This window comes from Pleurodeles waltl, chromosome 2_2 (genome assembly GCF_031143425.1).
Source record: "Pleurodeles waltl isolate 20211129_DDA chromosome 2_2, aPleWal1.hap1.20221129, whole genome shotgun sequence".
Lineage (NCBI taxonomy): Eukaryota > Metazoa > Chordata > Amphibia > Caudata > Salamandridae > Pleurodeles > Pleurodeles waltl.
The window spans coordinates 185,345,333-185,361,860 of record NC_090439.1 but is presented as its reverse complement, the minus strand read 5'-3'; the positions used below and the strand labels follow the sequence as shown (position 1 = coordinate 185,361,860).

Below are 16,528 nucleotides of genomic sequence, written 5' to 3'. Positions count from 1 at the left end.
ATGTGAATTGGTAAATTTAGTCACTAGCCTGTTAATGACAAATTTGGAAAGCAGAGAGAGCAAAACCACTGAGGTTCTGGTTATCAGAGCCTCAGTGAGACAGTTAGGAATCACACAGGGAACACATACAGGGCACATACTTATGAGCACTGGGGCCCTGCCTGGCAGGGTCCCAGTGACACATAGACTAAAACAACATATATACAGTGAAATATGGGGGTAACATGCCAGGCAAGATGGTACTTTCCTACAGACAGAGGTAGTAACTTAATGTCTGCATACCTAAAAGCAATGTGGAAGGAGTGTGGTGTAACCTACAAGTTCACCACCCCCTACCATCCACAAACAAATGGTTTGGTTGAGAGGTTTAATAAAACTCTCAAAGGTATGATAATGGCACTCCCTGAAAAACTCAGAAGGAGATGGGGTGTCCTGTTACCTTGCCTCCTTTTTGCTTATAGGGAGGTACCCCAAAAAGGAGTGGGCTTCAGCCACTTTGAACTCCTCTTTGGGCACCCTGTTAGAGGTCCTCTTGCTATTGTGAAGGAGGGTTGGGAACAACCTTTAAAAGCTCCTAAACAGGACATAGTGGACTATGTACTTGGCCTAAGATCAAGAATGGCTGAGTACATGAAAAAGGCCATTAAAAACCTTCAGGCCAGCCAGGAGCTGCAAAAGCAATGGCATGACCAGAAGGCTGCCCTAGCTCAGTACCACCCAGGACAGAAGGTGTGGGTATTGGAGCCTGTGGGCACAAGAGCACTCCAGGACAAATGGAGTGGACCCCATCTAATTGTTGAAAAGAAGGGTGAGGTTACCTATTTGGTAGACCTAGCCACTGGCAGGAGTCCCCTTAGGGTTATTCATGTCAACCGCCTAAAACCCTACTATGACAGGGCTGATCTCACCCTGCTCATGGCAACAGATGAGGGACAGGAAGAAGAGAGTGACCCTCTCCCTGATCTCTTCTCCACCACTGTAGGTGATGGCTTAGTGGAGGGAGTGGTCTTAGCAGATTGTCTTACTGCTGAACAGAAAGACAACTGTGTCAATCTCTTAAGTCAGTTTTCTGACCTCCTTTCACTTGTACCAGGTACAACTTCCTGGTGTGAACATACAATTGATACTGGAGACAGCCTGCCTGTCAAAAGTAAAATTTATAGGCAGCCTGACCATGTCAGGGACTGCATTAAACAAGAGGTACAGAAAATGTTGGACTTAGGGGTGATTGAGCCTTCAGAAAGCCCCTGGGTTAGCCCGGTTGTGCTTGTACCAAAACCTCACACCAAGGATGGAAAGAGAGAGATGAGGTTTTGTGTAGATTATAGAGGGCTCAATCAAGTAACCAAGACAGATGGTCACCCTATACCCTGGGCAAATGAGCTCATAGAAACACAGGCTTTTGCCAAGTATCTAAGCACTTTTGATCTAACTGCAGGGTATTGGCAGATTAGGTTATCAGAAGATGCTAAGCCCAAGACAACATTTTCAACCATTGGTGGACACTTCCAATTCACGGTAATGCCCTTTGGTTTGAAAAATGCATCTGCCACTTTTCAGAGGTTGGTGAACACAATCCTGCAAGGGTTGGAAGCTTTTAATGCAGCATATCTAGATTATATTGCCGTCTTTAGCTCAACCTGGGATGATCACCTGGTCCACCTATGGAAAGTTTTGGAGGCCCTGCAAAAGGCAGGCCTCACTATCAGGGCCTCAAAGTGCCAGATAGGGCGGGGGAAAGTGGTTTACCTGGGCTACCTGGTAGGTGAGGAACCGATTGCACCACTACAGGGGAAAATCAAAACTATCATGGATTGGGTTCCCCCTACAACTCAAACCCAGTTGAGAGCCTTTTTAGGCCTCACAGGTTACTATTGGAGATTCATAAAGAATTATGGCTCCATTGCAGCCCCTCTTAATGATCTCACTAGCAAGAAGATGCCTAAGAAGGTACTGTGGACAGCCAGCTGTCAGAAAGCTTTTGAGGAGCTAAACAGGCCATGGGCTCTGCACCTGTCCTAAAAAGCCCTTGTTACTCCAAGAAATTAATTGTACAAACTGATGCATCTGAATTAGGGGTTGGGGCAGTGCTATCAGAACTGAATTTTGAGGGCCAGGATCAACCAGTTGCTTTTATCAGCAGAAGGTTGACCCCTAGAGAAAAGCGTTGGTCTGCCATAGAGAGGGAGGCCTTTGCTGAGGTCTGGGCACTGAAAAAGTTGAGGCCATACCTGTTTGGTACTCACTTTATTGTTCAGACAGACCACAAACCTCTACTTTGGCTGAAACAAATGAAAGGTGAAAACTCTAAATTGTTGAGGTGGTCCATATCCCTACAGGGAATGGGCTATACAGTGGAACATAGACCTGGGAGTACCCACTCCAATGCAGATGGACTCTCCAGATATTTCCACTTAGACAATGAAGACTCATCTGGGCAAGGTTAGCCTTATTGTCCTTCGTTTGGTGGGGGGGGGCGGGGTTGTGTAGGACAGTACCATCTTGCCTGGCATGTTACCCCCATTTTCACTGTATGCATGTTTGTTTTTGCCCATGTCTCACTAATGTATGCCCTGTATGTGTTCCCTGTGTGGTGCCTAACTGTATCACTGAGGCTCTGCTAACCAGAACCTCAGTGTTTATGCTCTCTCTGCTTTCTAAAATTGTCATTGCAGGCTAGTGACTAATTTTACCAATTCTCATTGGCACACTGGAACACCCTTATAATTCCCTTGTATATGGTACCTAGATACCTAAGTGTAGGAAAGTACCATCTTGCCTGGCATGTTATCCCCATATTTCACTGTATGTATGTTGTTTTAGGCCTTGTGTCACTGGGATCCTGCCATGCAGGACCCCAGTGCTCATAGTACGTGCCCTGTATGTGTTCCCTGTGTGGTGTCTAACTGTATCACTGAGGCTCTGCCCTCCCTAAGTCTGGGGAAATTGCCCTGAACAATGTGGGGGCACCTTGGATAGTGCCAGGGTGCCCTCACACTTAGCAACTTTGCACCTAACCTTCACCAAGTGAGGGCTAGACATATAGGTGACTTATAAGTTACTTAAGTGCAGTGTAAAATGGCTGTGAAATAACGTGGGCGTTATTTCACTCAGGCTGCACTGGCAGTTCTGTGTAAGAATTGTCTGAGCTCCCTATGGGTGGCAAAAGAAATGCCGCAGCCCAAAGGAACTCCAATACCCTGAGTACCTAGGTATCATATACTAGGGAATTATAAGGGTGTTCCAGTGCGCCAATAAGAATTTGTGAAAATAGTCACTAGCCTGCAGTGGCAATTTTAAAAGCAGAGAGAGCATAAACACTGAGGTTCTGGTTAGCAGAGTCTCAGTGATACAGTTAGGCACCACACAGGGAACACATATAGGCCGCAAATTATGAGCACTGGGGTCCTGGCTAGCAAGATCCCAGTGACACAGGCCAAAACAAACTGACACACAAGTAAAAATGGGGGTAACATGCCAGACAAGATGGTACATTCCTACACAACCCCCCCCCCAAACGAGGGACAATAAGGCAAACCTTGCCCAGATGAGTATTCATTGTCTATGTGGAAATAGCTGGAGAGTCCATCTGTATTGGAGTGGGTAGGCCTATTGCATTCTATTATGTTTTTCACTGTTTGCACTATTTTGTTACTGTGTACTTATCTGATTTTGGTTACTCCTGTATATATTGTGTATAATACTTCCCTCCAGAAGGAGCATTGCCTCTAAGATATTTTTGGCCTTGTGTCACCCAAATAAAGTACCTTTATTTTTGGTAACACTGAGGCCCTCATTTCAACCTTGGTGGGCGGGCGGAACCGCCGGGCGGTCGCCAATGCAGCCACACTTCCACAGGGCCTATCTGGAGATCCCCGCTGGGCCGGCGGGTGGAAACCTGGTTTCCGCCCGCCGGCCCAGCGGGGATCTCGGCCGCAACACGGGAGCCGGCTCCAAATGGAGCCGGCGGTGTTGCAGCTGTGTGACGGGTGCAGTTGCACCCGTCGCGCTTTTCACGGTCTGCTGTGCAGACAGTGAAAAGCTGCATGGGCCCCCAGGGGCCCCCCAACTCCCCTTTCCACCAGCCTTTTCATGGCGGTTTGAAAAGGCTGGTGGGAGAGGGACTCGTAATCCCCTGGGCAGCGCTGCAAGCAGGACTGCCCTGGGGGATTTAAACCACTGGGACTAAAGTGGCAGGAAACCGCCGGTCCCGGCGGTGCGGCCGCGGCGCTTCCTCCGCGGTCGTAATTCCCTAGGAAGCACCGCCAGCCTGTTGGCGGTGCTTCCGTCAAAAAGACCACCAGGGTTGTAATGACCCCCAAAGTATTGTCTTTTATTGTGTATAAGTACTGTGTAACTATAGTGGTATTGCAGGAGCTTTGTATGTCTCCTGGTTTAGCCTAAGCTGCTCTGCTACAGCTACCCCTAGACAGCCTAAGCTGCTATAACACTTCCTACATTTCACTCATAAGGGACAACAGGACCTAGAATAAGATGTAAGTATCTTAGGTACCCACTACAAATCATGCCAGCCTTCTACAAGTACTCTTAATGATTCCTCTTGTGTTATGATTGTGTAAACCAGTGTTATCAGCAGTTGACCACTAGGATCAAACTTCATGTTACCTAGTTTGTTTAGCTCGTCTTTAGTATCTTGAACAAATAATGGCATTCTCTTCACATGTGGTCTTAAGCTTAAGAAATGGTCAACAAACTTTGATAATGGTCTTAGTGCTGATCCTGTGCCTCCCACAATCAGGTGGCCAGAAGGTGAAATCTTCCGTTAATGGATTTTAGGTAAGATGTAACAGTAAGGCACTAATGGGTTGGGTTCCACCAAAAACTCTATTTCGTGTTTTGTAATCCACTCATTCTCCTCTTCCTCTTTTATTAGGTGTGATATATCCTCCACTATAACCTGTGTTTGGTTTCCACTCAGTTTCTTGTCATTTCTAGAGTCATTTAAAAGTTTGAAACATTCCTGGGCTGTACATCTCTACTGGCAGTATTAGTATGGCTCGGCCTCTATCAGCTGGTTTTATTATTATGTCTGGTTCTTCAGCTAGATCCGTCAATGGTTTTACTTCTGATTTGGATATGTTGTGAAAGTGCCAGTTGTTCTTGTTACCTAATGCACCAATTTCTCTGGCCACAGCACTCTCAAAAGTGTGGTCCTCAATGGGCATGGTGTTAATGGGTTAATTAAAACATGCCTTCCTTCGTAGGCTAATGTTAGTCTCCTTTTCTTCCATTTGTTTATCTTTGAAAAAGTTGAATCACTCAAAAGAACTCAGCCATTTAATTCCCTAATTTGAAAATGTCATTTTCCACGTGGGGACATATCTAGCCCTTTATTCAATACTTTCAGTTGTGTTTTGGTCAGTCTTTTTGTGCTTCAGTTGAACACTATACCCTCTCTCTAATAGTTCCTGGTTGTGGGGATAGTTCTCTCTGTTTGTTGCTGAGTGTTCCACTGGATTCTGCCTTCCTTTCTTCTTCCTCTGCCCACCATGGAATGTTTCCAAACAGAGTTTGTAAGGGGGGTCCTTGATAAGGACTCCAACCCTTCTGTGGTTGCTGGAACTGGGTTGGATTGAAGCATTGTTTCTGAGATTGTCCCCTCCTGTACTGTGCACCTCTAGTTCTGGGGATGGGAGAGTCTGTATCGCTGTAATACGACTCAATAGAGAAGAATTTATAGGATGAGCTGCCTGACTTTTCTGTTTTTTTACTATGACAGTCGCTATCCGTGGAAAACTTTTTTAGATCTTTCTGAAAAGTCTGTATTTTTGATGTTGTTGAAGCTCCTTAAAATCATTAATGACCTCATTTGTTTCATCATGGTTTTTCTTCAACATTGTTATTGACACCAGTGTTTTGAGTGCTGTTTTGCTGTTTTTCTTTCATCAGTAAGACTGATGTGTGATTAGCACAAGCCAGTCCCTACTGCATTTCCATGCTACTAGGGACCATTTGTTTCTGAACTCAGCATCTTCGACAAAGATATGTGGTTCATTGGCTACCAAAAGACCTCTTGGTGCACCATCTCCTCCTAAGTACTCGGTCAGTACTGCAGCATGAAGTAATGTTTTAATTTGTGTCCATCTTAGGTCTGTCAACTCCACCCAATCATTTGTGTTGGTAATGATTTGACGTATTGCAGTGTCATTTAAGAGAGATGGTGATAATAAGATTGAGGAAACTACCTCAACATCAAAGGCTAGGCCTTCTGCCATTCTGAAAGAAAACTGTGGTACAATGCACTAGGCATTTTTATTCTTTAAGAAGTGAACTGGGCAAGTGAAATTGTCCTGAAATAGATATATAGGAGCACCCAGGACTACATACTTGGGTTGAATCCACTAGAATGGCACTGTCCTACCCCAGATGATGAAGCATGTCACGAAAAGTTGTAGGTGAGACAACCTCTCAAACAACTTTTTATGACCTGTGTAGGGAGGTAGCCTCTTTTTAGCCTTGTTACCCCCAATTTTGGCCTGTTTGTGAGTATATGTCAGGGTGTTTTTACTGTCTCACTGGGATCCTGCTAGCCAGGGCCCCAGTGCTCATAGTGGAAACCCTATGTTGTCAGTATGTTTGATATGTGTCACTGGGATCCTGCTAGCCAGGACCTCAGTGCTCATACGTTTGTGGCCTATATGTGGTCCCTGGGTGGTGCCTAACTCTATCACAGAGGCTCTGCTAATCAGAACCTCAGTGTTTATGCTCTCTCTGCTTTTAAAATTGTCACTGCAGGCTAGTGACTAATTTTACCAGTTCTCATTGGCACACTGGTACACCCATATAAATCCCTAGTATGTGTTACCTAGGTACCCAGGCTATTGGAGTTCCAGGAGATCCCTATGGGCTGCAGCATTTCTTTTGCCAACCATAGGGAGCTCAGACAATTTTTACACAGGACTGCCACTGCATCACTGGTCCTCTGGATCCCCTCTCATCGTGACGAGCATGGTCCCTGGAACACAGGAGCTGGATCCAAGTGACCCGACAGTCCAGTGGTCCTTCTGCCCAAATTTGGTGGAGGTAAGTCCTTGCCTCCCCACACCAGACCGTAATCCTGTGTACTGCATGATCTGCAGCTGCTAGGGCTTCTGTGCACTTTTGAAAGACTTCCTTCGTCCTGCATTGCACAACTCGCTGAGTTGACCTCCGACTTCATGGGACCCTCTTTTGTTGTGCTGAGATGACCGCCGTGGTCAGATCTTCTGAATGCCTGTTCGGGTGCTTCTGCAGGTGATGCCCGCTTCTGCGTGGGCTGTCTGTATTGCTGAGCGCTCCCTCTGTCTCCTCCTTCAAGGAGCGAACTCCTAGTCCTTCCTGGGCCCTGGCAGTACCCAAAAGCCTCTACAGTGACTCTTGCAGCTAGCAAGGCTTGTTTGTGGTCTTTCTGTGTGGAAACAACTCTGCATCCTCCAGCACACCGTGGGACACCTTCTGACCAAAGGAAAAGTTCCTGGCATCTTCCGTTGTTGCAGAATCTTTGGCTTCTTCCACCCAGAGGTAGCCCTTTTGCACCTTCATCCGGGGTTTAGTGGACTTCTGCCCCCCCCTGGACACTTGCGTGACTCTTGGACTTGGTCCCCTTCCTTTGCAGGTCCTCAGGTCCAGGTATCTGTCTTCAGTGCTTTGCAGTCAGTTGTTTCTTTGCAGAATCCCCTATCTCGACTTTACTGTCTTTCTGGGGTAGTAGAGTAACTTTACTCCTACTTTTCATGGTCTTGGGGTGGGGTATCTTGGACACCCTTAGTGTTTTCTTACACTCCCGGAGACCCTCTACACACTACACTAGGCCTGGGGTCCATTTGTGGTTTGCATTCCACTATTGGAGTATATGGTTTGTGTTGCCCCTAGGCCTATTGTCTCCTATTGCATTCAATTGTGTTCTACAGTGTTTGCACTACTTTTCTAAGTGTTTTACTTAACTTATTTGGGTTTGTGTGTATATTTTGTGTACATTACTTACCTCCTAAGGGAGTATATCCTCTGAGATACTTCTGGCATATTGTCACTAAAATAAAATACCTTTATTTTTAGTAACTCTTAGTATTGTGTTTCTTATGATATAATCTACTACTAATCTACTCATAAGCGGTAACTGGACCTGGCACAAGGTGTAAGTACCACAAGGTACCCACTATAAGCCAGGCCAGCCTCCTTCAACCTGATACAATGGTTCCCTGATTGACAAGTGGGCCCTTGGTTCTATGTACCCATAATCATGTGTGAAAGGATTTAGACATTAAGACATACTTGAGAGTATACCTCTATACTCTCCTGTGGGTATTGATATTGTGCTTTAAAAAATCCTCAAATTAATCAACATTTTGACATTAAAAATCTCGACAAATATTAAAAGGCGAACCTAGGGAAATCAGAACTTGGGCCAGATGTATGAAAGCATTTTGCATTCGCAAACGGTTCGAATGCCCGTTTGGGAGTGCAAAATGCCAGTTCAGAATGTATAAAATACATTCTGAATGCAATTTTAAGGAATCGCTAAAATAGCGATTCCTTAAAATTGCGACCCTGTTTAGAGAGTCGCAAATTAGAAATCGCAAATAAGGATTCCTTATTTGCGATTTCTTAGCACATGTATGAAGCAATTCCTAAATGCGATTTTGGCATTTAGGAATCGCTAATTACCACCAAGTTGAACTTGGTGGTAACCATGTGCAAAATTTTAAAATGCATTTAAAATGCATTTTTAAATTGTACACGTATAGCACACATGCCCTTTTGGCATGTGTGCACCTTACATGTCCCCAAAAATGTTTTTGAGGTGCAGCAGAGGGGGCCTTAGTCCCCCAGCACCCTGGGGTTTTGCATTCTCAAAATTGCGATTTCTGGTTCAGAAATCGCAATTTTGGAAATGCAAAATATTTGCAGATATGGGCCAACAGGCCCATAGCTGCGAATGGGGCCGGTATCACAATTTCGATTCGGTAATAGCATTTGCGATTTTTAAGAAATCGCTATTACCGAATCGCAAATGTGATACATGGCACTTTGCGAGTCGGAAATAGCGATTTCTTAAAAATCGCTATTTCCGAATCGCTAAGGGCCGTGATGATACATCTGGCCCATAGTATGCAAAAAGAAGAAAGATTCAGCATGGAAAGCGGAGACAGGCATTCAACTAACTCTGTAAGAAAAGACAAGGCAAGTAGCGAAGGGGCAGGATAGTGGGTGGAAAAGAATGGAAAGATAAAACAAAAGGGGAAATTAAAAAGTCAAAAGTTGGTGAAGGAAAAGGGGACTATATTGGTGAAAACGTGAAGAAATAAAAATGAACTGAAGACAAAAAGTAGTGAAAATAAGAAGGTAAAAAAGCAAGCAAAGCAATTCAGAAGTAAAACATTTCAGTTAAAGTTGACAAATGAGAGACGTTATAACTGCTGACGATCTTGTGGTATATGCTCCATTTATCTTGCTGAGGTGACGTATTCACTTATCTCTTCAGTTATTCATGCCCTCATTCACTTATCCATTCATCCTTTCTTCCATGCATGACTTGCTCATTGAGTGTCTCATTCTTGTAGTCACCCACCCACTCACTTATCCTCATAGACATGCACACTCACCAGTCAGTGAACTAGCACTTTCCATTAGAAAAGCCGGACCATGTTGTGTAGTATACACAATTGCTTGCTCATTGTCCTTGGAGTAAAACACAATGATTACGAGACATAAAAATAAACTGCCAATTATGGGTGATAATTTACGCCTCTGCCTCAGCATACGTTTCGGTTTAGTTCCTAGTCGCTAACTTCCCTCTGTTAGTATGCCTGGAAAGCTGTACCAGGCACAAATTTACAGACATACTACCATGTATATCAGTTGACTTTTTAAAAAGTCTTCTGACACACCTCTATAGAGTTCTGCATGATGTAGGTCCACACAGTGGTAACGTATCCCTTCGTGCAAATTCACATTTATTTTCTTTGCAATGAAACACATTTCTCCTGTGGAGGATGTTGTTTACCTACATTCCTACACCCCAACAAATGTGAGGGTGATCCGTTTCCATTCCTCGTTCGAAAATTAAAGGAATTCTAGTCCATTTAGGGAGTAAGGGCCAGATGTTGGTAAGAATAGTTTTGCGACTTGCAATTTGCGAGTCATAGCGACTCGCAAATTGCAACTCGCAAAACCAAATGCAGAAAGGTGTCTCAGACACCTTCTGCGACTCGCAATGGGGGTGCAAAGACCCACCTCATGAATATTAATGAGGTGGGTCGCCATTTGCGACCCCATAGCGAGTCTGGGCACTCACAGGGATGGTGGCCTGCTGGAGACAGCAGACCACCATGTCCGTGACTGCTTTGAAATAAAGCAGTTTTGTTTTTTTCAAAGTGTAGCCCGTTTTCCTTAAAGGAAAACGAGCTGCACTTAGAAAAAAAAACGAAACCTTTTGTTTCGGATTTTTTCAGGGCAGGTAGTGGTCCCTTGGACCACTGCCTGCTCTGAAAAAATATTTTTATGTCCAGTCACAAAGGGGAAGGGGTCCCCTGGGGACCCCTTCCCGTTTGCGACTGGGTTACCATCCTTCAAGTGGATGGTAACTGCGATTCCACGCGGTCGCAAATGGTATTGCATAGCATTGCGAGTCGCAAATATGAAGGGAACACCCCTTCCTATTTGCGAGTCGGAAATGCATTTTGAGAGTCGGATCCGATTTCTGCATTCCGGTGAGGCTTTTGCGACTCGCAAACGGCGTTTTTCGCCGTTTGCGAGTTGCAAACGCTTTGCTACATCTGGCCCTAAATCTCTTTCAGGTCGGAAAGGGGGCAGAGAGAAGTTTGAGAATGCCTAACTTGAAAGGGAAACAACACATTGGAACGCCTTTTTCCGACTGCTTCAGTGGGATTTAAAAGTGTGAATTTGTTTGCAGTCCTGACAGAGAAATATGCATTAGTAAATATATGTACGCCCCCAGGAATTTTGTTGTGAATTCTAGGCACGCCAAGAACAGCTATGTTTACCCATAAACATTTACCGTAAAATTTACCTTTGTGAGTAGGCCTGATATGTTAATATTTTAACTGATTATTTCGTAATTTTCTCTTAGAATTGGATTTCTCCGATCAAGAAGAGAACGTGGATTATGACTTTACAGATGGCGGAACTGACTTTTTATTTTCAATTAACGAGCAAACTGTTCCGGACAACACTCTTGGTAACAAAATATAGCAATATTACCATAGTTTCATAATATATGTAACAACTTCTTGTAAGGGCCTAAACAGTATTGACCAATTTGATCTTTTGAACTGCATGCATAATTATTTTATAATGTCATGTGTATTGCACTATGTGAACCCCTAACAACAATATATATATAATGAAAAAAACAAAGGGGCATCTTTACAAGCTCCGTGGCTCGGGCAGCACAACAAGTAACCTTACTGAGCTGCCCTGCGCCACTTGGAAAGGGCAGAAATGTACTGTATCTACAGGATACCATGCACTTCTGTCCTTTCCCCCTGTGCTGGTGCACAAATTGCTGCCTAGTGCCAACACAGGCACCTTTGCACCATTGTGCAAGGGTGTCTGCGTTGTCAGAAGCATTGTTTTTGTGCAGAAAGAGACACCTGCCTGCACAAAAACTATCCTGGGAGGCTTTTTCCTCTTTCTAACTGTGCTGCAGAATGCAGAACACATAAAAAGAGGGAAAAACAAGGAGAAGTAAAGATATTTCTTCTTGTTATGCCTCTCCTGAGGAGGCATACAGTTTTGAAGTATTCCCAGGTTTACAGATTCTTAGAAATTTCGGAATGTGTCAAAACCCATGGGCTTTGTGTGAGAAAACCCACTGCAACACCTATAAAATGCCTCTCTGTTGCAGTGCAGAGCAACAGACCAAGTTGCGCTATGCTGCCTTACGCCATATCTACAGGGCTACAAAAAGCCATAGAAAGTGGCTTTGTGTGTCATTGGAGATATGGGACTGCACTATGCGCCACCAGTGTGTCGCAAAAAGTGAAGCACCGGCGGCACATAGGGCTTGTAAATATGCCCCAAAGGTTACAGGGGCGTTATAGTTAGGTTGACGTTTTACCCATACAAAACCATAGAAATTCAGCAGTTATAGTTATTGTGAGAAAGGTTACCCCCACTTTTGGCCTGTTTGTGAGTGTGTGTGCCAGTGTGTTTTGCCTGTCTCACTGGGATCCTGCTAGCCAGGACCCCAGTACTCATAGTTTGTGACCTATATGTGTGTTGTAATTTCTTTGGAAATAGGTGATACAGGCGTGGGAGGGGTAGCCTCCCAGAGCCTCTGGAAATGCTTTGAAGGGCACAAACTGTGCCCTCCTTGCATAAACCAGTCTACACTGGTTCAGGGAACCCCAGTCCCTGCTCTGGCATAAAACTGGACAAAGGAAAGGGGAGTGACCACTCCCCTGTCCACCACCACCCCAGGGGGCGGTGCCCAGAGCTCGTCCAGTCTGTCCCAGACTTTAGCTATCTTGTTTTCTAAGGTGTGGGGACCCTGTGGAGGCCTCTGAGTGGCCAGTGCCAGCAGGTGATGTCAGAGACCCGTCCTGATAGGTGCATTCCTGGGCAGGTAGCCAATCCCCCCCTCAGGGCTATTTAGGGCATCTCCTGTGGGCTCCTCTTCAGATTCAGCTTGCAAGTTTCCTCCAGGAATCCTCTGCATCCTCTGCTTCAGCTTCTGACCTTCGGATCAACTGCAGATTGCTCCAGGAACCACTGTAATTGCAACAAAGTATCCAGGAAGGCTACTGTAACCTGCAACGTCAGCTCCAGCCAGCTTCTGCAGTAGTTCCCATGGTGTGCACGCTCTGAGGACTTCCAGCCTTCACCCTGCGCCAGAAGAACCAAAGGAATCTCCTGTGGAGTGACGGAGTCACTTCTCTGCTCCTGCAGGCACCTTCTTTTATGACGACCAGTACTCTGGGACTCCTCTCCTGGCGACAAGCATGCTCCCTGGAACATAGGTGGTGGGCCAACGTGACCCAGACTGTCCTAAGGTCCAGCTGTCCAAATTTGGTGGAGGTAAGAGCTTGCTTCTCTGTGCTGCGACAGCACCCTTGTGCACTGTATCTTCTTCAGCTATTGAGGCTCCTGTGCACTTCTTCCAAGATTCCTTTGTGCACAGTGTAGTCCAGGTCCCCAGCACTCCATCCTGCGATGCATAACTTGCTGAGTTGTTATCGGGCGGCGTGGGATCTTCTTTTGTTGTGCTGTACCAACCGCATTTTGCACCTTCTTTGTCCCCATGTCCAGGGACTACCGTGGGTGCTGCATGGTCGACTGAGGGCTCTCTGAAGTGCTGACAGGCTCTTCTTCCTCCTCAGTCCAAGTTGAGGCCTCCGGGTCCCTCCTGGATCCAAGCAGCACCATTTTGATGCGAAACACAACCTCTTTGAACCAAGACTTGCTGGACGAATCTGGCGACGCAAATTGCCTGCATCCAACAACTCGACATGGGGCACCTCCTTCATGAAGCAGGAACCCGCAGCCATCTTGTTTGGTGCTTTTCTGCAGTATTCTTCCAACCGGATAATTTATTTTTGCACCATCTTCTAGAATGGCAGGGGCTCCTGTCCTTCCTGGAATCCTCTGCGACTTCTGGACTTGGTCTCCTCTCTTCACAGGTCTTCAGGCCGAGGAATCAACATTTGTTGATTGCAGTCTTCCTTGGTTCTTGCAAAATCTCTTATCACGACTTGTAATGTGTCCTGAGGAAACTTGTAGTACTTTACTCCTATTTTGCTGGGCTCAGGTATTTTACTTACCTTTGGTGTTTTCTTACACTCCCAGCGCCCCTCTACACACCACACTTGCCTAGGGGGGAATTTGTTGTTGGCATTCTACTTTCGTAGTTTATGGTTTGTGTTGCGCCTAGGCCTATTGCATTCTTTTGTATTTTCTACTGTTGCACTATTTTATGACTATTTACTTACCTTATTTTGGTCTCTAGTGTATATATTGTGTGTAATACTTACCTCCAGGAGGAGTATTGCCTCTAAGCTATTTTTGGCCTTGTGTCACCAAAATAAAGTACCTTTATTTTTGGTAACACTGAGTATTGTCTTTTATTGTGTATAAGTACTGTGTAACTATAGTGGTCTTGCAGGAGCTCTGCTTGTCTCCTAGTTCAGTCTAAGCTGCTCAGCTACAGCTACCTCTAGACAGCCTAAGCCTCTAGAACACTGCCTACATTTCACTAATAAGGGATAATTGGACCTGGTATAAGGTGTAAGTACCTTAGGTACCCACTACAAACCATGCCAGCCTCTTACAGTTATGCTTACGGTTATGCTTATGTGAAGAAACTATAATTCATGGCCTAAAGTTACTTAATGGCACAAGTTAGGGTTTCTTCAGATAAGTATAACTATGTGTATAACTATAACTGCTGAATTTCCATGGTTTTGTATGGGTAAACCATAAGCTTAACTATAACGTCCTTGTAACCTTTGTTTTTTTCTGTGAATTTGTTGTATCCATCTCTCCTATGGGTTCAGGATACCTGTATCCTGACCCCTTACGTAAGTTTTTAATTGTTTTTTTCTTTTCCCCTAGCCCGATGCGAGAAAGAAAAGGTGGCCGCAACTTTCTCTCAGGTTGTAGCCAAACAAATGGACTCTCACACACCCAATCACAGATCCACACAGACACATAAATAAATCCAAAACTACTGAATGGATTTACACCAAATAACAAAAAGGGTTGTTTCTGGACCAAGAGCTAGCTTTCTGCCAAATATGGTGTAATTCTGTCCAGTGATTTGTGCTGTAGATGTGCCTAAAATCCCTATGGGAAACTGCATGGGGAAAGCATGTTTTTGGACCCCCCCCTTTTCTCAGCCCGCACTTAACGAATCACTCTGATACTTTCCTCACAGCAGCTAAAGTGATTGGTATACTAGCTTTAAACCTTTTGGGGAGATTTGTCAAACATTGCCAAAGTTATAGGTAAAACAAAAAATGCCTTTCCTATGGAAACTAGGTTCTAACTATAATGACCTACTGCCTTTCCCTGTTTTGAAACACAATCATATTATTGTTGAGGTTTCTGAATTAAATTCTAATAATTCTCATAAATGTAGGGTACCATTGTTTGCAATGATTTGAATGACTCTCCTAACTGGGTTAGAATTATGATGCAGAATGTTTGCTGATGCATTTCATCTGCATTTCAGAAGCCCTGGAAAAGTGACGCGTGTTGGCTGTAATAGAGACTGATGCCTTTATTAATTACAATAAATCTCCTTATCTGATGATCTATGGATTAACTGTGATGGACATAGAATTCTTTTCACGTACCCCCACTGTGCACACTTTTTTCTTCAACACTTCCGCTACTAATGTTTATTGATATTTTTATTGGTGCTATAAAAGTTGTCATGAGTACTGTAATATCTGGGGTAATTAGTGAATGGCGATAGGTACCTTAAGGCTCCAGTTATATTTACCTGAAATAACTCTAACTATAACTACTGAATTTCTATGATTATGTGAGAGTACATTCAGAACCTAACTATAACATTTCTGTAACCCTTGTTTTTTTAAGTCAATCTCTATTTTTTAAATTCTATTTCTTAATTAAAACATCTTTGTAACCTTTGATTTTCTTGGTGAATTTCTATGTTTTTTTTTAAGTAAAGTAATTTTAATTACTATACATTAATTCAGCCACCGGCTCGTATGGCTAAAGGCCAATCCCCATAAACACCCAACCTGTGTGGCAGCAGGAGTGAGTGGGTGTGTGAGAGTCAAAGCTCCTGCCAAGTCAGAGCAAACAGCTATGTCCAGAGGCTGGCTACCCTGCGACATAGCAGGAAACAGCCCTGAGGAGTGGCTGTCCCATTATTGGCTCCATGAGGGGGTCTGCTTGACCCACCCCTCCAATGTTTAACTTAGCCCCGGGAAGGTGGTGGTCTACGGGGCTGGGGGTCATGCTACGGAAACCCTTCATCATGGTATTTCAACTCCAGGGAGGTGGCGGTCCCTGGGGCTGCATGGGGGACACACCATCCCCCCATTATTTTAATTGAATTTCTCCAGGAGGTGGTGTCCCTGGGGCTTCTGGGGGACACGTGGCCCCCCTGTATTAATTGCATATTTAACCCCAGGGAGGTGGCAGTCCCCAGGGCATAGGGGTAGGCTGTATGGTTTCCCCCAGTGCAGGGTGCTAATATAAGCCCTAGGAGGGGGGCCCAACCTTTATAAGCCCCCTATGCTCCCAGGATGGCCCACTCAGGGGCAAAATAAAAGAAAAGGGCAGGAGACCACCCTTTAAAAAAAATAATTTCAAAAAAATCTGAAGATCTTTCTGAAATTAAAAAAAAAAATCTTTTTAGTCTGGGGTCCCTTGGGGACACCTGCACCATAGCTAGGGTATCAGGGTGTCCCTACCCTGGCCCTTTTTCTTAATCTTTTTTGTGGGACTTGTAGGGGGCTGGCCTTCTATATAGTGTACAGAAACGATGTGCACTGTGTAGAGAGTCCAACTAACCCCATCTTAGTTTACCAAGGTA

The 16,528-nt window shown here is 44.8% G+C and overlaps 1 protein-coding gene across 2 annotated transcripts in view; it reads left to right on the top strand.

Moving 5' to 3' along the window:
- SLC9A3 (solute carrier family 9 member A3) overlaps positions 1-16,528 on the top strand; it is a 1,524,418-nt gene that overhangs the window by 1,426,342 nt on the left and 81,548 nt on the right. For both annotated transcript variants that reach the window (XM_069219612.1, XM_069219611.1), the window contains exon 15: positions 11,090-11,197. In XM_069219612.1, coding sequence (XP_069075713.1) covers positions 11,090-11,197 — 108 coding nt within the window. The remainder of the gene's footprint in view (positions 1-11,089; positions 11,198-16,528) is intronic.